The 21,670-nt window shown below is 39.2% G+C and overlaps 2 protein-coding genes and 1 long non-coding RNA gene across 3 annotated transcripts in view; 1 reads left to right on the forward strand and 2 right to left on the reverse strand.

Moving 5' to 3' along the window:
* Positions 1 to 7,464, reverse strand: part of LOC134014332 (uncharacterized) — a 209,221-nt gene extending 201,757 nt beyond the window's left edge. Inside the window, exon 1 of the long non-coding RNA XR_009929035.1 lies at positions 7,385 to 7,464. This is a non-coding gene — a long non-coding RNA (uncharacterized LOC134014332). The remainder of the gene's footprint in view (positions 1 to 7,384) is intronic.
* On the forward strand, positions 3,903 to 9,865 carry c2h16orf89 (chromosome 2 C16orf89 homolog). The gene is made up of 8 exons (XM_062453766.1): positions 3,903 to 4,197; positions 4,620 to 4,772; positions 5,046 to 5,196; positions 5,475 to 5,592; positions 5,853 to 6,015; positions 6,888 to 6,992; positions 8,110 to 8,199; positions 8,823 to 9,865. The coding sequence occupies exons 1-8, from the start codon at positions 4,020 to 4,022 to the stop codon at positions 8,924 to 8,926; spliced, it is 1,062 nt and encodes a 353-aa protein (XP_062309750.1). The 5' UTR covers positions 3,903 to 4,019; the 3' UTR covers positions 8,927 to 9,865.
* A 7,027-nt stretch (positions 9,866 to 16,892) lies between these two features.
* LOC134037071 (zinc finger protein 862-like) lies at positions 16,893 to 19,114 on the reverse strand. The gene is made up of 6 exons (XM_062482371.1): positions 19,041 to 19,114; positions 18,698 to 18,929; positions 18,460 to 18,485; positions 18,131 to 18,348; positions 17,901 to 18,038; positions 16,893 to 17,693 (listed from the first exon to the last, which is right to left on the reverse strand). Exons 1-6 carry the CDS (start codon positions 19,112 to 19,114, stop codon positions 17,416 to 17,418), a joined length of 966 nt encoding a protein of 321 aa, XP_062338355.1. The 3' UTR covers positions 16,893 to 17,415.
* Positions 19,115 to 21,670: the final 2,556 nt, after the last annotated feature.

The raw sequence follows: 21,670 nt of genomic DNA on the forward strand, positions 1-21,670 counted from the left end.
GCCTGCCCTGTTGTAGCAAGTTTAGCAAATGGTTGTCACACATACATGAAATGTTGTTGTTGTTGTTGTTGTTGTTCATATAGTTTATTCCCGTTATTTTAAAACAGATTTGATTTTTCGTAAAAACGTTCATGACATGATGGCAAATATTATATTATGTTAAGCGTGAGCATAGGTTGTTGACATGTCTATCTGGAGCAAAGACGAAGATTAATACTTTAACTGATAACCACAATAGGAAATGATATATATTTAAATAATATTAGTCTTGCCTTCAGAAGCTTTTGTTAAACACACTCATTATTCTTTTTTTGATCGTGTCATCAAGCCAGACTGCTTTTGTGGGACAATGAAGGTCCTCAGTGACTGTTTCACCCCCACTTATATCTGATGTAAACGTCTTGTATATAGTTCTGTTAATATGCCCCTTTCAAAGGCACATGTTCAAAAAAGTAGACTATATTTTAGACACACTTCTCAATTTCTTACATTATTACCAAGTCTTGTTAGATCACGTTATATCCATTAATAGGCGTTTGGTTTTGTAGGTTGAACATATAAACACAGGCCACATTTCTACACTGATGTTAAATTGAAGGCAGTGTGAATTTCGTGGCATTTCGTTTGAATATAAAGTTGACAGTAAGCTATGGTAAGTCTGCATTATGGAAGATTTCTGTTACAAAAATAACTATTAAGCTTTCTTTGCCTGGCGAGAACAACAACGGAGCTAAGTGTTCATGTTAACAGTTTATTTAATCCGATACAATGCGTTGGAAATCATACTCATATCACAAAGAAAAAAAGCAACATATGTCATGAGTTCCATCTAGAATAGCCCTATAGCCTATTTAGCCCTAGCCTATTTCTAAAAACCAAGTGAAAGGAATACTATACAGTGACAGCATACATTTCCGTAAAGTTTGCATCATGTCTCTGATTCTTATCGGACTTGTACCCCATTCTGCCACTGCAATGCCTTAGCTCACACGCTCGCAACTATATGTATCTAACCGAGGTGAAATCAATTTCATATTCGAGATTCAACAGACATTCATATTCGTACCTCCGTTCAGGCTCCGCGTCATATTTAGGGACCGGGGTAAAAGAGTAGACAGTCAGAATGTTTCTTCAATATCTTTGTCAAAATCGACCATACAAACTTCAAACTTGTTGCACATTCTTCTACTACTGACTGACCAATTTGTACAACCTTTGGTTTGGTGATAATGTTGATTATTGGATAACCTATATTGCCAATAAATCAATAAAAACACAAATATTTCTGTATTTTCTCAATATCTTTGTAAAAAATGAACATAGAAAATTAAAACTTGTTGCACATTCTTCTACTACTAGCTGACCAAGTTGTCCAAGCTTTGGTTTGGTGATAAAGTTGATTATTGATTAACCCATAGCCAATAAATCAATAAAAACACCAATATTTCAGTGTTTCCTCAATATCTTTGTCAAAAATGAACATAGAAACTTCAGACCTGTTTCACATTCTTCTACTCCTAGCTGACCAAGTTGTCCAAGCTTTGGTTTGGTGATAAAGTTTATTATTGATTAACCCATAGCCAATAAATCAATAAAAACACCAATATTTCAGTGTTTCCTCAATATCTTTGTCAAAAATGAACATAGAAACTTCAGACCTGTTTCACATTCTTCTACTCCTAGCTGACCAAGTTGTCCAAGCTTTGGTTTTGTGATAAAGTTTATTATTGATTAACCCATAGCCAATAAATCAACAAAAACACTAATATTTCAGTATTTCCTCAATATCTTTGTCAAAAATGAACATAGAAACTTCAGACCTGTTTCACATTCTTTTACTCCTAGCTGACCAAGTTGTCCAAGCTTTGGTTTGGTGATAAAGTTGATTATTGATTAACACATAGCCGATAAATCAACAAAAACACCAATATTTCAGTATTTCCTCATTAACTTTGTCAAAAATGAACATAGAAACTTCAGACCTGTTTCACATTCTTCTACTCCTAGCTGACCAAGTTGTCCAAGCTTTGGTTTGGTGATAAAGTTGATTATTGATTAACACATAGCCAATAAATCAACAAAAACACCAATATTTCAGTATTTCCTCATTAACTTTGTCAAAAATGAACATAGAAACTTCAGACCTGTTTCACATTCTTCTACTCCTAGCTGACCAAGTTGTCCAAGCTTTGGTTTGGTGATAAAGTTGATTATTGATTAACCTATAGCCAATAAATCAAGAAAAACACATTTTCCAATATTTCATCAATATCTTTGTCAACAATGATCACAGAAACTTCAAACTTTGTTCATTTTTGACAAAGATATTGAGGAAATACTGAAATATTGGTGTTTTTATTGATTTATTGGCTATGGATTAATCAATAATCAACTCTATCACCAAACCAAATCTTGGACAACTTGGTCAGCTAGGAGTAGAAGAATGTGAAACAGGTCTGAAGTTTCTATGGTCATTTTTGACAAAGTTATTGAGGAAATACTGAAATATTGGTGTTTTTCTTGATTTATTGGCAATATAGGTTATCCAATAATCAACTTTATCACCAAACCAAAGCTTGGACAAGCTGGTCAGCTATGAGTAGAAGAATGTGAAACAAGTTTGAAGTTTCTGTGATCATTGTTGACAAAGATATTGATGAAATATTGGAAAATGTGTTTTTCTTGATTTATTGGCTATAGGTTAATCAATAATCAACTTTATCACCAAACCAAAGCTTGGACAACTTGGTCTGCTAGTATTAGAAGAATGTGCAACAAGTTTGAAGTTTCTATGTTCATTTTTGACAAAGATATTGAGGAAATACTGAAATATTGGTGTTTTTATTGATTTATTGGCTATGGATTAATCAATAATCAACTCTATCACCAAACCAAATCTTGTACAACTTGGTCAGCTAGGAGTAGAATAATGTGAAACTGGTCTGAAGTTTCTATGTTCATTTTTGACAAAGTTATTGAGGAAATACTGAAATATTGGTGTTTTTGTTGATTTATCGTCTATGTGTTAATCAATAATCAACTTTATCACCAAACCAAAGGTTGTACAAATTGGTCAGTCAGTAGTAGAAGAATGTGCAACAAGTTTGAAGTTTGTATGGTCGATTTTGACAAAGATATTGAAGAAACATTCTGACTGTCTACTCTTTTACCCCGGTCCCTAAATATGACGCGGAGCCTGAACGGAGGTACGAATATGAATGTCTGTTGAATCTCGAATATGAAACTGATTTCACCTCGGTATAAAACCTATGCCAGCGACTGGTTGTCGCAAAGTATATGTGTACAGCCTAGAGTTAATCAGAGCCTGTTTAAGGAGAGCCTGGCCACTCCCCATTAAGCCCCATTGTACCGAATTTTGTTGCAGTTCCACCAGAGTTCCACTGGGAGTGATCGTGGTCGAGTGCAGAATGAATGGGAGTCTATGGAGTTAAATGGCTAAATTAGTCTCTTTCACCTGATTGTCGTTGAGAAATCTCAGATTTTATTGTAGTTTTTGCATGTTCAACATGGATTACAGGTCGAAAGTTGAATGAACGAGTACTTATGTCCTGGGTACTTGACCAGCTCACGAGAATAAGGTGCTTGGTACTTTTGTCAGAAACTGTAGTGGCTGAGCCTTGACGCAAGACAGTAATACCCCTTTAAAATGGAGCAATTTAGCTAGCTAATTAACGTTATTTTGAAACTAATATTTGGCTAAATGTATATATTACCTAAAACTATTGTCAACCATCACGAATTTCATGAACCGAGTGTGTGAAGTCACTGAATGAATCAATCCTAATTGACAGTAAATTTACAATATAGCCTACAAAGATATTTTTAATTTCTAAAACCTGCTAAATGTTATTCATCCCTCAGTGTATGCGAGCACACGTGACAGGCTACGGTTTATTCCAACCCACACAGACATACACTTGGCTTGTAGAAGTCTGATTTTAAATTCCATTTTTCGAAGTGGCAAGACTCCCATATCGATGATCGAATTTTGTTAAAAGATGAATTTTGTTACTGCGACTAGGTTTTTCGCAGTATTTGCTATTCTTTCAGTCACTGTGTCGCATGAAGAGGTCATTGATGACATCCTCAGCAATCTAGCCAAGGGCGCATTGTTCCTGGAGATTGAGCACCAAAATATAAATCTCGACGGAGTGGTTGGTTATTTGATATTACAGGGTAAGTTAAATATTGTTGAGAAGGTATATTTCAATGCTTACTCAATCGTATTATAACATACGCCTATCTCTCTCATTTCATTATGGGATTGCTTGACTATTGTTGGCTCTGCGCTAGCCAACGACGCATATTTGCTTGTATCCTGTCCGATTTACAGATGTTTACCTTAATGGCTATGTTAATTAATTAGAAGGAACAGTTTTGTTTATTTTAATGTTGCGTCAACTTGTCCGCATAAAAAAAATATGCAGAAAAAAAAAATTAAGGGTAATATTAAATAATTTGTATGATATACATTATATCAATATAGGCTATGCCCTATTATTATATGAAATTCGCAGTCTATTTTTAACAGTGTTGCATATTTTGGTAATACTCCCTTCTCTTTTACGGTAAATCCATGTTGTCTCGTCCCGCTGTAGCTGAATTTAAGGAGGCAATCCGGACATGGCCGCACACAGACCCGGTCAGCTGGGCTCAGCGCACCTCAGCGGTAGCACTGGTTAGGCGGCTGGATCAGTCTCTCGAGAAGGCAGTCTCGGCACTAGCAGAAAACGATCCAAAATACTACCGAGGTAATAATAGGCCTACACATGACAACCTTCTTCTTCGATTATGCTGAAATAGGTTTTGACTTTTACATCAGGGAGCTGGAACTGTTTTTGTCAATCTCTTAAAATAACTTTTCAGATAAATGTATCATAAACTACGTAATTTCTCTCACACTGAATATTCAATAGTTATTTCATTTGGCTAGGAGTGTTTCTCAAAAGTGGGTCCTGAGGTTAGACCAGTTGAGAAACACTGGGCTAGGTTATAGTTGTCCATTCTCTTGGTTCCCCATGCAGAGTTTCAGCCCTTGCTGACCTGGACCTTCTGGGGAGTGCCACATGAGTGGAGCTCCACAGATGCCTCCTTGGCCTACTACTCCACCAGGGCCATGGAGTGTTATAATGAGCAGCTCAGCGACAAATGCATGACACTGCTCCTTGGCACATGGTAAACACACACACAGCACTCCCATATATGTCTCTTTTACATTTAAACACTTCTCTCCTACACATTTACAAACACACTTACACACACAAGCCTGTACACACATAGCATCAACTGACTAAGTTCGACATGTTGCTTCATGCCAAGAACATTGTACAAATGGAGCTTCAGACAGCTATGTCATCGAATGCCATCCACTTTCACAAGGGCCAAGAAAGAGTGGAACATTATCCCAAGAAGACTTATCTCAGACTGATTTGCATCTTGTTTTTTGTGGACAGGAAAAACAACGGGACTCCCTGCATTGTGACAAAGTCTTGCCGAGATACAATGACACGCTTTGGTTGCCCTCACTACTCCCTCTCCCACCAGCTCCTCTATTTCATGATTGGGTCCATGGTGAGATGCACACACTAAAATCTTGAATCTACTAGAATCTTGCAAACTTTAGAATTTGTTCCAAATTATAATTTCCCACATTAACGTCTCAGACACACAGTAGAATGTCAGACAGACTGTGTGGTTGAGATTCATGATGATGTGTTAAGATGATACATTTTGCCCAGCCCATATCAAGTTATTCAGCTTCAGTAGTCCTGCTGAAGGACTTGTTCCAGCTACATGTTTTATTTGAACTCACAGTCCTCTCGCTCCCTCAGAAAGGCTGCTCAAACATGTTGAAGGGAGATATGCGGGCGTCACGTGCCAACCTGACAGAGCAAGACTACCAGAGGATCTTCTGCTCCAACATGATGAAGAGCAATCAGGACATTATCAAGAATGGCTTCACCGGCCAAAGCCAGGACATCTTTATCGAAAACAGTGAGTGTTTTGAAAATGCTAAAAAGGCAAGAGAATAGTTTGTGTTTAACCCTCGTGCTGCCTTCGGGTCACATGACCCAAAGGTTCATAACGAACCATCGTTGTGTTTACCCAATTTTACCCAATACAAAAACAAATAAAAATAATTTTCTTTTAACCTTCGCAATGTGGGGGGTCTGAGAAAGCCCAACGGTTAAAAGAAAATGCTTCACTTTGTTTTTGTATGCGGTAAAGTTGTCGCAATACGACGGTGGGTCACAATGACTGATGGGTCAGAATGACCCGAAGATAACACAAGGGTTAAATGCCAACACTGCCAAAAAGGTCTGCTAAAATACAAGAAATTAACACTAAATTTGAAGAGGAGGTCAGGAGTCAGATGGCTGAGCGGTTAGGGATTCGGGCTGGTAATCAGAAGGACGTGTCTTTGGGCAAGGCACTTCACCCTACTTGCCTCAGGGGAATGTCCCTGTACTTACTGTAAGTCGCTCTGGATAAGAGCGTCTGCTAAATGACTAAATGTAAGAGAAAATGACTTAATACTAGTGAAATTATCTTGCTGCATGGACAGATCATTTTAATCGACAAGATATCTTAAAATAAGTTGGTTCCAGTCTAGAAATAAGTAGGCTTAAGAATATACCACAAATTAAAAGATGGAAAACTAGTAAATACTTTTTTTAACAAAATAATAAATATTATATTTCCAGAACTAAGATTTTAAATCTTGGCAAGCAGAACAATTTGCAGTGAAGGAAAAACTGTGGTTCTACTTCTTTTCAGGAAGATTCTATTCTATTCTGCGGAAATAGTTGTGTTGCATGTGTATTTCCCATGCTTAAAAGTGTGTTCTCTTTTATCTTTATTCCCAGTACTTCTGTGTGGATTGGCTGGCTTCTCTGACTTCTACAAACCTGATTGGCTGAAGCATATTTTGAGTTTCCAAGACCAGGAAATGGGATGCTTTGGGAAAGATGGTAAATGCAGCTTGACAAATGTGAAATTTAATTGTAATTTTTAGGACATACGTTAGTATGTTAGTTCGGCTTTGTATAGATTTGACTGATGTATTTAGCACAATATTGTACGTAGACTTTAGCTTGCCTTCTGATTGGGTTAGGGCAGTGGTTCTCAAACTTTTCAGCCCACGACCCCTAAAATAATGGTGCCAGTGACTTTACTATCAAACTCCTGAACTAGCATCACATCAAGCATTGCATGCATTAACAGGTTAGCTGTGGTGGTGGCGTATATGGTGGGCCGGTCTGGATCAGATCCAGGGCCCACCATATACGTTTTTCAATTGGTAAAACCTTATCTAGTGAAAGTGGTGTATTTTTGTGTCTTAATTTTTCAGCCCCACCCATACGTTTCTTAGCCTGGTTTTCCATCGTTATTCTTCTCCCGGTGCTCCCGATGGCCAGTCCGCAACTGCAGGGCTGTGCCGTGGTGGTGGATTTTCAAGTCATATTATTTTAAATTCTCGTGCTATCAAGGGGTGCTGCAGTACCCTCATCGCCCCTAGTTCCCACGGCCATGGGTATTCCCTCTCCACTGAAATCCAAAACTCAGCCAGTGTCTTGGCTGAGAACGCTGTCTTTAACGTTCGGTCGCTTGACAGTTCAACTAATGTGTCCTCCTGCTTGGATGTCCGATGGTTTGCTGTACTTACAGTGAATGGAAAATCAAAAGGCTGATGGCTTTTTTATTTGCATGCATTAATTTAACTACTGTTTTTAACTTGTAAAATTTTTGGCTCAAACATGCTATTTCCAATTGTTTTACGATGTTCCTTGATTTCTGGACATCATCTCGCGACCCCCCCTTGTTGTCTCGCGACCCCCCGGGGGACCCCCACTTTGAGAACCACTGGGTTAGGGGACCATATTGCCTTCATAATTAACAGCCATCAACAGTCCTTGTGCCATAGTATCATATTGGTGCGTGTGGTAGGGGAAATGTGTCAAAAGCCATATACTTTTACATAATATCCAACAGACATCTTAAATAACAGTGTTCAAGCAAAATACAAATATTGCATAGGTTTCAGATGTGTGTGTGTTTTATTAAGTGTTCCTCTGGCTTGCTCTCCAGAAAGAGTGACCTCCCAGACAATTGGAGAGGAGTTGCTGGTGGCATTGCAACCACAACGAAGAGTGAAGAGGAGAGAGAAAACACTGAGAGGTGCGTGTTGAATGAAGATCTTAAAACTTTAACATAAAAACTACTGATGAATAAAGTGTTTTGTCCATCTCTTTATTAACAGAGTGACAAAGTTCAGTTGAGTTCTGGATGTTTATAATTATTATCAATCTGCAGATTTGGAGATAAAACAGACCTCTGACAATAAATGGCAACACAACAACAGGCTTAGGTGTCAATCATGTCTCTCTCTGCTCTAAAGGCCGGAGGACCATCTATTATAGGGCACAAGAAAGTAAACATAGATAGTGACAGTCAGGCAGTAATGGTGTTACAAGAGTCACAGAGAAAGAGTTTCACAGCTCCCAGCCCATGACCACTCAGAGCAGAAAGAAATCATAGGTGGAGCTCTCCCCGTTGTCATCACAAGAGACGTTTACCCAGTACTTTCTTCTGACCCTGAACATCTATTCAACCTGACAAATATATACAATCTACTCTTATCAATAGCAAACTCACATGAGAACATAGTAACTAGTATCCAATGACTAGTTCGATTGATTAGTGAAATTCATGAATGCACAGGAAATCCCAGTTACCTCCACACTACTACTTATCAGTATTCAGAGTAACAGTTATTTGAGGCCTCCTCTATCCCCCTGCAGACGGCTGCTCGAGTCACATGACTGGCGTGGCGGTGGGTGCACTGGGAGGGTACCTCAACTTCTACCTGACGGAGCAGGACATCACGAAGAGACCACTCAGTTGAACTTCAGACGCCACACCACACCTGGCCAAAGTAGAGTTTAAATGAGCTTGACTACTTCACTGATTTAGTTGTCATGCCTGGGCAATGGAAAGCAATACAAAATCCAGATCAAAGTCATTGTGTGATTGTTACTTTGCCCAGGTGTGATGAGCTGAGCGCAGAGTATATAGAAGGGTAAACAGTAGACTGTTGCAGATGAAATGTATAGAGGTAACAAAGACGACCCGAATGCTGATCAATACACTGCACGTCTTAGAAACAAGACTGTTCTACTCAACATGTCGTTGTTGGAAATGTTAATTAGCGTAAAATTAACTACCGGTAGTTATTTTCTAGTTGAAAGGTTGATAATCAGAAAATGTTCAGCAAAAAAAGGTTACAGAATTTGTCATGTAGCATGTGTTGTTTTCACATTTGCACCTACTGCAACCCTCTCACATTTCAGTAACTTGGACTACTAAAAAGCAATACCTGAATACTATTTGATAGATTAAGACTATCGTATAATACATTTTTTATTCTGTAGAAATTGTCGGAGAAATTTAGAATGGAACATTATATTCTGAAAATACTGGTGCTAGCATTCCTTGCCAGCAGAGAACCCTCTCCCCACATGACCTATAGATGACACTAGGCTTACGTAAACAAACTGACCTAGGTTGACCATTATCATACTAGAGGTGCAATAAACCTTATCTGTGTGGAGTGAATCATATGGTCAAGCCTAGGGTCGGAGAACTCTGTAAGTTTCCACGTGCACGCGCACTCTGTCTCTGGGATCGATCATATTGACAGCTGATATGCAGGGGAGGAGACTTCTCACCAATAAATGGTCTTACCTGAAGACTTGTGAACCAGACAAACTTTGTAGCACAATGGCGTGTGATGTTTTTGTCTCCTTGTGGGCCGGCCACAAGCAATAAAGCTTTCTTAAACTTGTTCACCGACTGACTGTGCAATGCTTGATAGATTAATATTTCTGACAGAAATAAAAATAAAACAACAACAATGGTACGTATTATTACCAGTTTGAACATGTTGTTTTAAATAACTGTTTGCCAAAACTATCCCAATTAAACTAACAAGTAGGCCTACCTAAACTATACAAGTGCATGAGAGAAGTCAAAGCAACTATCAGAACCTCCCTAGACATTTACTGATATGGACTCTGTGTTGTAGAAAACAGACGTCCGTAGAAGGTAGTAGAAAAAAGTAGTCAAAGGCAAAATATCTTTCAACGGCTAAAGGCAGCTTGATGGTTTATTTCGGCAAGGCAGATGTGCGTTCACAAAGACATACAGGAAAAGACCACTCTTGCTGCCCCAACATTCATGTTTTATAGACTAAATGAGAATAATCCCCCCGCCCTGTACAATATAATGACGGCATCATATCGGAAAGTTGTATTCTGTCCCTTAACCTGACTTCCTCACACTCCACCCTGCGTGCACATTGTATTGGCTGATAAGGTTGTTGATGAACTTCTCTACAGCTGAAAAGCCCATCTTCTACTTACTCCCCCTCCGATGTCCTGGGCTAATGTCCTTGGAGCTCAACATAACAGGACTTTCCTTCTCTCTTATCACTCTTAATTCTGGCCTTGATCAGCAACAACCTATCACTATTGGTACAATGACTATAATCCCTTAAGACTGAGTTCATAGATGATTTGATCCCACCTGCAACCTGTCTCACCCCCCCCCTTCCTTTCTGACAGGGCCTATCCAATTGATTGAGTTTTTATCAACCTGCCAAAACGAATTTTAACCCGCATTTGGCGGGTTGGCGGGTGTTAATTTAGAACCCTGGTCATTAGTCATAGAGATTAGGTCAACTTTTACACCGGTCTGACAAATGTATTTGTTTATAACTTTTAAAGTTTTTAAGGTATTAAAGTTTAAAGTGCTAAAAAAAATGAATGGGTTTCAATGGTTCAGAATGTTCAAGTCAAATTCAATTGTGACGTCATGCACTGACAGAACTGTTTCTCACCGCGTCAATTTTTGACACTTTAACACTTTCCTGGCTGAATATGCAGACTTCAATAAGAAAAGTAACAGCACACTAGAGCAGTTCAGACTTTATCAAATGAAGTTTGAACGGTGTTTCTAGCTTAAACGGTGTGAAAGGAGTAGGCGACGGAAAAAAGTGGGAGGAAAAATAAAAAAAACTAGAGAGGGTACAATTTCTGGGGAAATTGTAGGGTGTGCTTGCTTGCGTCGGTTGGACAGGGGTCCGTTTTTTAATGACATTTTTACAACTGATATTTCTGTATTTTATATAAAAATGCATACTTATTATTTATAAAGATGATGCGTTTAGCCTACTCATTGCATTCATTCATTAATAAAGAACCCCCTTTGAAGATTATTCTACGACGTTACCCGGCAGTAGAAGATGGAATCGCGATTCAAACAGTACCATCTGCTAACTGAAAATATGCCCCCCAAAACGTAAATAAGCTTGACATTTATTTAGTGGAAAATCGCTCATTCATAAAAAGCTCACTGGTAGCGATCATTGTCAGTAACAACGCAAAATGCGATATAGCCGTGTGGAGAAGCTGCCCCGGTAAATTGTACTACTACGGTACAGTAGTAGTACAGACTAGACTACTGCTGTGTTCGTCTTGGTAGCGATTGCGTTGGTTGAATTGGATTTAACGTTCCGTTGTACGGTTTAGGCTGAAATTAATTATTTTCATGAACAGATTGACAAAGTTTAGGCTGTGGCAATGAAGTTCAGGTTAGTAGTTAGATAGACTTTTGATTTAAGTAAGGGGAGTGCCGAACATGTTCTGTCGCCGTTTGACTTCCTACAGCTGTGTAAATGTTTTTGTAGTGTCTCGCGTAGGCTACAGCGTTGCAGTGATACACTGGATTGAAACCACAGGTAATGATAATTTCACCCACAAATCGTTTACTTGTAATCTAATGTCATAATAAATCCTACAACGAAAATGTATATGTGAGGAATGTTTATTTTAACGATTGAAAACAGATACATCATAGACCACTGTAGTATGTGTTGCCTGGGCAACACAGGCTAATGTCATGATGCTAATATTTCAGTGAAATAGTAGACTACTGTTTCCGAAAGTAGATGTACTTCCTTAATAATATCAGCTTATATTGTACATTACACATCACAATTGTGTGTCATATCACAAAGTAAAATGAGTAAATAGTTATCACCCTGGCCTCTTTGCTTGTGGCGTTTCTGCAGCTGCCTTGCAGTAAAGCTATAGTTAGCCTAGCTATCCCCCAAGTTAACAGATGCGAAACGAATGTTCTGCTACAGGTAGTCACGCGTGTTTTCGTGACGTTAGTGACGTAGTGACGTTAGTAACGTCAGTGACTGTGGCTAGCAAATTAGCCACCGTTAGCTTCACTTTTCGCCACAAAAACTTAACTTAAGCCCAAACCATGCAACGGAACGTAAATTCCAATAGAAGCAACGCAATCGCTACCAAGACGAACCTTTTGACACCGCCGTTGTGTATGTAGGCCAAATATTGACTGAGTTTAAGGGGGGCGAAAATAAACAATAATAATAAATAATATATATGTGAGAGAACAAAGGTTGTGCTCTCGCCGAAGGCTTGAGCACACCCAACTAGAGAGGGTACAATTTCTGGGGAAATTGTAGGGTGTGCTTGCTTGCGTCGGTTGCACAGGGGTCCGTTTTTTAATGACATTTTTACAACTGATATTTCTGTATATTTTATATAAAAATGCATAGGGCCTACTTATTATTTATAAAGATTACATAGATTTAAAAGCATCTTTTTTTTGCTGCTCATTTACAACTCAAAATACGAGTTAAGTGTAGAATGAAATATGATGTCTTCTCATTTCCCCTGCAAGAGGCAGCCTCATAGCTGAATCAAAACGAATAAATTTGGCAGACCGGTGTAAAAATTGACCTAATCTCTATGACTTAAACGTTTCCTTCTCGTGATATTTTCAGGCATTTAGCCTACTCATATTGCATTCATTCATTAATAAAGAACCCCCTTTGAAGATTATTCTACGACGTTACCCGGCAGTAGAAGATGGAATCGCGATTCAAACAGTACCATCTGCTAACTGAAAATATGCCCCCCAAAACGTAAATAAGCTTGACATTTATTTAGTGGAAAATCGCTCATTCATAAAAAGCTCACTGGTAGCGATCATTGTCAGTAACAACGCAAAATGCGATATAGCCCTGTGTGGAGAAGCTGCCCCGGTAAATTGTACTACTACGGTACAGTAGTAGTACAGACTAGACTACTGCTGTGTTCGTCTTGGTAGCGATTGCGTTGGTTGAATTGGATTTAACGTTCCGTTGTACGGTTTAGGCTGAAATTAATTATTTTCATGAACAGATTGACAAAGTTTAGGCTGTGGCAATGAAGTTCAGGTTAGTAGTTAGATAGACTTTTGATTTAAGTAAGGGGAGTGCCGAACATGTTCTGTCGCCGTTTGACTTCCTACAGCTGTGTAAATGTTTTTGTAGTGTCTCGCGTAGGCTACAGCGTTGCAGTGATACACTGGATTGAAACCACAGGTAATGATAATTTCACCCACAAATCGTTTACTTGTAATCTAATGTCATAATAAATCCTACAACGAAAATGTATATGTGAGGAATGTTTATTTTAACGATTGAAAACAGATACATCATAGACCACTGTAGTATGTGTTGCCTGGGCAACACAGGCTAATGTCATGATGCTAATATTTCAGTGAAATAGTAGACTACTGTTTCCGAAAGTAGATGTACTTCCTTAATAATATCAGCTTATATTGTACATTACACATCACAATTGTGTGTCATATCACAAAGTAAAATGAGTAAATAGTTATCACCCTGGCCTCTTTGCTTGTGGCGTTTCTGCAGCTGCCTTGCAGTAAAGCTATAGTTAGCCTAGCTATCCCCCAAGTTAACAGATGCGAAACGAATGTTCTGCTACAGGTAGTCACGCGTGTTTTCGTGACGTTAGTGACGTAGTGACGTTAGTAACGTCAGTGACTGTGGCTAGCAAATTAGCCACCGTTAGCTTCACTTTTCGCCACAAAAACTTAACTTAAGCCCAAACCATGCAACGGAACGTAAATTCCAATAGAAGCAACGCAATCGCTACCAAGACGAACCTTTTGACACCGCCGTTGTGTATGTAGGCCAAATATTGACTGAGTTTTAGGGGGGCGAAAATAAACAATAATAAATAATATATATGTGAGAGAACAAAGGTTGTGCTCTCGCCGAAGGCTTGAGCACACCCAACTAGAGAGGGTACAATTTCTGGGGAAATTGTAGGGTGTGCTTGCTTGCGTCGGTTGCACAGGGGTCCGTTTTTTAATGACATTTTTACAACTGATATTTCTGTATATTTTATATAAAAATGCATAGGGCCTACTTATTATTTATAAAGATTACATAGATTTAAAAGCATCTTTTTTTTGCTGCTCATTTACAACTCAAAATACGAGTTAAGTGTAGAATGAAATATGATGTCTTCTCATTTCCCCTGCAAGAGGCAGCCTCATAGCTGAATCAAAACGAATAAATTTGGCAGACCGGTGTAAAAATTGACCTAATCTCTATGACTTAAACGTTTCCTTCTCGTGATATTTTCAGGCATTTAGCCTACTCATATTGCATTCATTCATTAATAAAGAACCCCCTTTGAAGATTATTCTACGACGTTACCGGCAGTAGAAGATGGAATCGCGATTCACATTACCATCTGCTAACTGAAAAAATGCCCCCAAAAACGTAAATAAGCTTGACATTTATTTAGTGGAAAATCGCTCATTCATAAAAAGCTCACTGGTAGCGATCATTGTCAGTAACAACGCAAAATGCGATATAGCCCTGTGTGGAGAAGCTGCCCCGGTAAATTCTACTACTACAGTACAGTACTAGACTACTGCTGTGTTCGTCTTGGTAGCGATTGCGTTGGTTGAATTCGATTAAACGTTCCGTTGTACGGTTTAGGCTGAAATAATTATTTTCATGAACAGATTGACAAAGTTTAGGCTGTGGCAATGAAGTTCAGGTTAGTAGTCAGATAGTTTCACCTATTGAAAGACTTTTGATTTAAGTAAGGGGAGTGCCGAACATGTTCTGTCGCCGTTTGACTTCCTAAACAGCTGTGTAAGTTAGATGTTTTTGTCGTGTCTCGCGTAGGCTACAGCGTTGCAATGAGCAACACTGGTTTGAAACCACAGGTAATGATAATTTCACCAACAAATCGTTTACTTGTAATGTAATGTCATAATAAATCCTACAACGAAAATGTATTTGTGAGGAATGTTTATTTTAACGATTGAAAACAGATGCATCATAGACCACTGTAGTAGCTATGTGTTGCCCGGGCAACAGAGGCTAATGTCATGCTAATGCTTCAGTGAAATAGTAGACTACCGTTTCCGAAAGTAGATGTGGGCCTACTTCCTTAATAATATCAGCTAATATTGTACATTACATTTCACAATTGTGTTTCACATCACAAAGTAAAATGAGTAAATAGTCAGCTGGCCTCTTTGCTTGTGGCGTTTCTGCAGCTGCCTTGCAGTAAAGCTATAGTTAGCCTAGCTATCCCCCAAGTTAACAGATGCGAAACGAATGTTCTGCTACAGGTAGTCACGCGTGTTTTCGTGACGTTAGTGATGTAGTGACGTTAGTAACGTCAGTGACTGTGGCTAGAAAATTAGCCACCGTTAGCTTCACTTTTCGCCACAAAAACTTAACTTGAGCCTAAACCATGCAACGGAACGTAAATAAAAATACAAGCAACTCAATCGCTACCAAGACGAAACTTTTGACACCTAGGTTGTCTATGTAGGCCAAATATTGACAAAGATTTAGGGGGGCAAAAATAAATAATTATTAAATAATAATTAAAAGTATGCAGAATAACAATAGTGTTTTTGCTTGCAGCAAAACACACTAATAATAATATATATGTGAGAGAACAAAGGTTGTGCCCCTGCCGAAGGCAAAGCACACCCAACTAGACTAGGGTATGCTTGCTTGCTTCGGTTGCACAGGGGTCCGTTTTTTAATGACATTTTTACAACTGATATTTCAGTATATTTTATATAAAAATGCATACTTATTATTTATAAAGATTACATAGATTTAAAAGCATATTTTTTTGCTGCTCATTTACAACTCAAAATATGAGTGAAGTGTAGAATGAAGTCTTCTCATTTCCCCTGCAAGAGGCAGACTCATAGCTGAATCAAATGTCTCTCGGCTGGCCTGGGAATGCCTCGGGTCCCCCAGGAAGAGCTGGTGGAAGTGGCCGGGGAGAGGAAAGTCTGGGCCTCCCTGATTAGGTTGCTGCCCCGCGACCCGACCCCCGGATAAGCGGAAGATGATGGATGGATGGTTTCTATAGTAATTTTCACAAAACCGTTGAGTGCAGCTAAAACGGCGATGTATAACGTATAACGATGGCGCGTCTAATTTATAGACTGTATAATGAACGTGCTTTAAGGCGTGAGAGAGTAGTGCGAGACAGAACTAACCCGCTGGATATATACAATGATGAGGAGTTAATTCAAAGGTTTCGTTTCAGTAGGGTTGAGATTTTTTCTCTAGTCGACGAACTGTCCGACGATTTGCAATTTCAGTCAGACCGAAATGCTGCCCTGACGCCAACGTTACAGCTTTTAATCGCACTGAGGTTTTATGCAAACGGTGCATTTAAAAACACCATGGGGGACATGATCGGCGTGCATAAATCTACAGCTTGTAGTGTTATTCGTAGGGTCTCGCTGGCACTGAGTAGCTGCCTACTGCGGTCATAAGCAGGGTTCTAAATTAACTTTTTTGATCACCAGCCAATCAGAATTTCTACTAGCCAAATTTGTTCCTGTAAAAATACGAATAATTATGAGTTTCACTCGATGCATTTGATCATTGTATTCACATTGTTGGCATGAAAAACACATATAAAATGAAGCACAGAAGTATGATGCAAGGGTATGTGAAATCACCAACACGTGACTAAGTAAGGACACGATTTATTGTAAATGGCTAATAACAACAATATGCCATTTAGGCAACAATCATTAGCTTGTCCCAACAAACGTCTCAACCGTTTCTGCTGACATTCCATCACAACAATAATTTCTATGACGTGTCCTGTTTACCACTGATGATCCATGGTATCAATCTCCTGAAAGTGATCACGTTAACGTCATCATACAACATGCAGGATGCAACAATCCTGCATTTCCTGTGTGGATGGTTCAATGTTATTTTGAGCTTGTACTGAAATGGGTAAAGTCACTAGCAGGTAAAAACAAACAAACAAAAAGAAGGAAAAGAATCAAAAGTGTTATACAACAAAATATACACAGAAAGTGCAAACATTGGGGATCTTTCTATCATTTGAATCTTCAGAGCTCTTCTTCTTCAGAGGTGCTATCAAAACCTGAGCCACTCTCTGTTGCTTTTGTTTCATGTTTGCGCAGAAAGTCAGGCCTGCGTTAGCGCAAACTGTCAGCATGCCAGATGTCAATGGCTTTGGTTGGATCAAAGTCTTTGATGTCAGGTGAGCACAACTGGGTTTTAAGGAGGTCAGAGAGGGTCTCACCTTTTAGGCGTGAGCGCCAGTCACTCTTTACCTGCTTCATTACACTGAACCCTCTTTCACAGTCAGCTGTAGTTGCAGGGATGGTGAGGAGAGCATCAAAAAGATCAAGGACATCCGGACACCGATGGCGCAGCATTCTGTTTACAGTAGGCCAAGTCTTCTCAAAGGTTCCTGTAGCAGGGTGAGGCAGACAATATGCATTATGCACTGGCAAACCATTATACATTTTCAAATGCGTCTTAAGTTATTAAAAGATGGCATCAAATTTGGATTGTTCCTTTAACAAATGACATTTACTCTGATTCTTGATAAACAAAATGCTGTTGAAAAACTATATCAGTATGATATTTTTTTTCTCAGACTTCATTCTCCAAGTACCTTGGCTGAATCCTGCTGTGTACAGTTCAGTCTTGAGAATTGTCCATTGATCAGGGATCAACTCCACATCCACTCCAGCAGACAGTAAAATAGGTTGGAAGTGACTAATGAGTTTGTTTACCTCTTCATCACCAAATTCTGAAAACAAAAGGGAAAACAATAAAAGGTTGAGCAGTTGTCTTAAAACATAAAATGCGTAAAGATTTGTTCATTACATTTAAATTGCCAACCTGAACTTGTGTCTGCCTCTGGCCAGCACTGGAAACTGGTCAGCCGCATAGCCTGCAGGACACCACTGTTCACATCACTAAATCTAGCAGTGATGCACCGGCACAGAGAATCGATTAGCTCATTCTTTGCCTTGTCATGTTGGTCGGCATCAGTAGGCTTCAGGAGGACTCCCTCATAGGTGTCTGTGTCCAGCACTGCTCTCAGCTTAGGCCCAGGTCTACAGTTGTGCAGAGATAGATGGATGGGCGTCTTTTTGTTTATACTGAGGTGAAACCACACCAACACAACCTAAAATCAAATCCTAAATTGTAGGACATATCATACATACCTTGACTTGTACTTTTCTATGACAGCCTGAGTGGAGGAAAGGCAGCTCTGAGCTTAAGCCAGGGTTGACACTGACCTCTGCAGTGACTTGGAGAGGCTGCTCAGTTGATAGATGGTGTCATGGAGAAGGCAGCAAAATCTGAGAACTCCACCATCCTTGCCTATTTTTCTCCACTTTCCATTATACTGCATACTGCTTCAGCTATATTTGTAGCATCTGGCTTTGAGACAGCTTTTACCCCGACAAAATCAACTTTGACCTTCCCCTTACTGGCACTCCTGACGTAGACCATTTCTTCCATCACTGCACTGTCCAGGGATCCATCTGACATGACCGAGATGAACTTGCCATCTGATAGTCTTGCCCTCATCTTTCTTCTCTCATCCTCTGCTATGTAGTGTATGAACTCTTTTGCCTGGTAGTCATTTGTATATGTCTCTCCTATCTTCACACCTTTCTTCCTGTCCACTCTGAAATTAATTTTTGTTAATTAAAGTTTCATCTGGGTCTATGGAAGCACTCTGAATCATATTAAATGCACTGTTTCTGAAACATGTAAATAGTAACGTTAATTTACTTACTCACACATCCATGCGAAGTCTGTGAGTCTGCCCTTTTTTCCGATGGCGTGGGCATTTCGAAAAAGTAGCTGCATCTTCTCCAACTCAGAAGTCTTCAATAAAGCGAGGCTTTTTCCATCAAGGCTCTCTTCAACACGACCTGTCTTGGCAGTTTTAATCCTTAGGCTCTCCTGATGACTTTGGGCACTCTCATGGTCCTTTACTGCCTCAACTTTAAAATTATTTGTTCCCACCACGAAATTGTTCGTTTTGTTTTTTTCTTTAGCGTACATGCGGCAATCCTTACAAAACATGACGAAATGTTCATTGTCAAACACAAGCCATTCCCGACCCGTCAGCCATTTGGCATTACATTTTCTTTTCTTCGTTTCTCTAGAGCTAGTGCTTTCAATATCCTCATCCCCTGCCTCTTTCCTCTTCTCGCCCCCAGAAGATTGTTCTAACCACCGACGCATTTAGTTAACTTATTTACTTTCCTCTACTACTCTAGTTAGCTCTTATTAACTCCTAAGTTTTCTGGTGGACGCTCCGTTCGTTTCCATGGTTTCTCGCGTTGGTTTCACTTCAAACTGCGCGCAGCCAATGGGCGTATAAAACGTTATCACGTAGCATTACGGCACAGTGTTCATGGGAAACGCAGGAAGTACTGCCAGGGGATAAATGACCGAGACCATGTCGAGAACAGAGCATTATGTATCATTCATGTAATGCCTCATCACCGGCCAAACTGGCTAGTGAGTTTTTATCAACCTGCCAAAATGAATTTTAACCCGCATTTGGCGGGTTGGCGGGTGTTAATTTAGAACCCTGGTCATTAGTCATAGAGATTAGGTCAATTTTTACACCGGTCTGACAAATTTATTTGTTTTGATTCAGCTATGAGTCTGCCTCTTGCAGGGGAAATGAGAAGACTTCATTCTATACTTCACTCATATTTTGAGTTGTAAATGAGCAGCAAAAAAATATGCTTTTAAATCTATGTAATCTTTATAAATAATAAGTATGCATTTTTATATAAAATATACTGAAATATCAGTTGTAAAAATGTCATTAAAAAACGGACCCCTGTGCAACCGACGCAAGCAAGCATACCCTAGTCTAGTTGGGTGTGCTTTGCCTTCGGCAAGGGCACAACCTTTGTTCTCTCACATATATATTATTATTAGTGTGTTTTGCTGCAAGCAAAAACACTATTGTTATTCTGCATACTTTTAATTATTATTTAATAATTATTTATTTTTGCCCCCCTAAATCTTTGTCAATATTTGGCCTACATAGACAACCTAGGTGTCAAAAGTTTCGTCTTGGTAGCGATTGAGTTGCTTGTATTTTTATTTACGTTCCGTTGCATGGTTTAGGCTCAAGTTAAGTTTTTGTGGCGAAAAGTGAAGCTAACGGTGGCTAATTTGCTAGCCACAGTCACTGACGTTACTAACGTCACTACATCACTAACGTCACGAAAACACGCGTGACTACCTGTAGCAGAACATTCGTTTCGCATCTGTTAACTTGGGGGATAGCTAGGCTAACTATAGCTTTACTGCAAGGCAGCTGCAGAAACGCCACAAGCAAAGAGGCCAGCTGACTATTTACTCATTTTACTTTGTGATGTGAAACACAATTGTGAAATGTAATGTACAATATTAGCTGATATTATTAAGGAAGTAGGCCCACATCTACTTTCGGAAACGGTAGTCTACTATTTCACTGAAGCATTAGCATGACATTAGCCTCTGTTGCCCGGGCAACACATAGCTACTACAGTGGTCTATGATGCATCTGTTTTCAATCGTTAAAATAAACATTCCTCACAAATACATTTTCGTTGTAGGATTTATTATGACATTACATTACAAGTAAACGATTTGTTGGTGAAATTATCATTACCTGTGGTTTCAAACCAGTGTTGCTCATTGCAACGCTGTAGCCTACGCGAGACACGACAAAAACATCTAACTTACACAGCTGTTTAGGAAGTCAAACGGCGACAGAACATGTTCGGCACTCCCCTTACTTAAATCAAAAGTCTTTCAATAGGTGAAACTATCTGACTACTAACCTGAACTTCATTGCCACAGCCTAAACGTTGTCAATCTGTTCATGAAAATAATTATTTCAGCCTAAACCGTACAACGGAACGTTTAATCGAATTCAACCAACGCAATCGCTACCAAGACGAACACAGCAGTAGTCTAGTACTGTACTGTAGTAGTAGAATTTACCGGGGCAGCTTCTCCACACAGGGCTATATCGCATTTTGCGTTGTTACTGACAATGATCGCTACCAGTGAGCTTTTTATGAATGAGCGATTTTCCACTAAATAAATGTCAAGCTTATTTACGTTTTTGGGGGCATTTTTTCAGTTAGCAGATGGTAATGTGAATCGCGATTCCATCTTCTACTGCCGGTAACGTCGTAGAATAATCTTCAAAGGGGGTTCTTTATTAATGAATGAATGCAATATGAGTAGGCTAAATGCCTGAAAATATCACGAGAAGGAAACGTTTAAGTCATAGAGATTAGGTCAATTTTTACACCGGTCTGCCAAATTTATTCGTTTTGATTCAGCTATGAGGCTGCCTCTTGCAGGGGAAATGAGAAGACATCATATTTCATTCTACACTTAACT

This window comes from Osmerus eperlanus, chromosome 2, assembly GCF_963692335.1.
Source record: "Osmerus eperlanus chromosome 2, fOsmEpe2.1, whole genome shotgun sequence".
Classification (NCBI taxonomy): Eukaryota; Metazoa; Chordata; class Actinopteri; order Osmeriformes; family Osmeridae; genus Osmerus; species Osmerus eperlanus.

Coding starts and splice junctions, on each gene's coding strand:
- LOC134037071 (XM_062482371.1), bottom strand. CDS start 19,114: ATGCAGCTACTTTTTCGAAATGCCCACGCCATCGGAAAAAAGGGCAGA. Junction 18,349..18,459: donor ATAGAAAAGTACAAGTCAAG/GTATGTATGATA, acceptor GCACAACTGTAG/ACCTGGGCCTAAGCTGAGAG. Junction 18,039..18,130: donor AGAGGCAGACACAAGTTCAG/GTTGGCAATTTA, acceptor TTTTGTTTTCAG/AATTTGGTGATGAAGAGGTA.
- c2h16orf89 (XM_062453766.1), top strand. CDS start 4,020: ATGAATTTTGTTACTGCGACTAGGTTTTTCGCAGTATTTGCTATTCTT. Junction 4,773..5,045: donor CGATCCAAAATACTACCGAG/GTAATAATAGGC, acceptor TTCCCCATGCAG/AGTTTCAGCCCTTGCTGACC. Junction 5,197..5,474: donor ACACTGCTCCTTGGCACATG/GTAAACACACAC, acceptor TTTTGTGGACAG/GAAAAACAACGGGACTCCCT.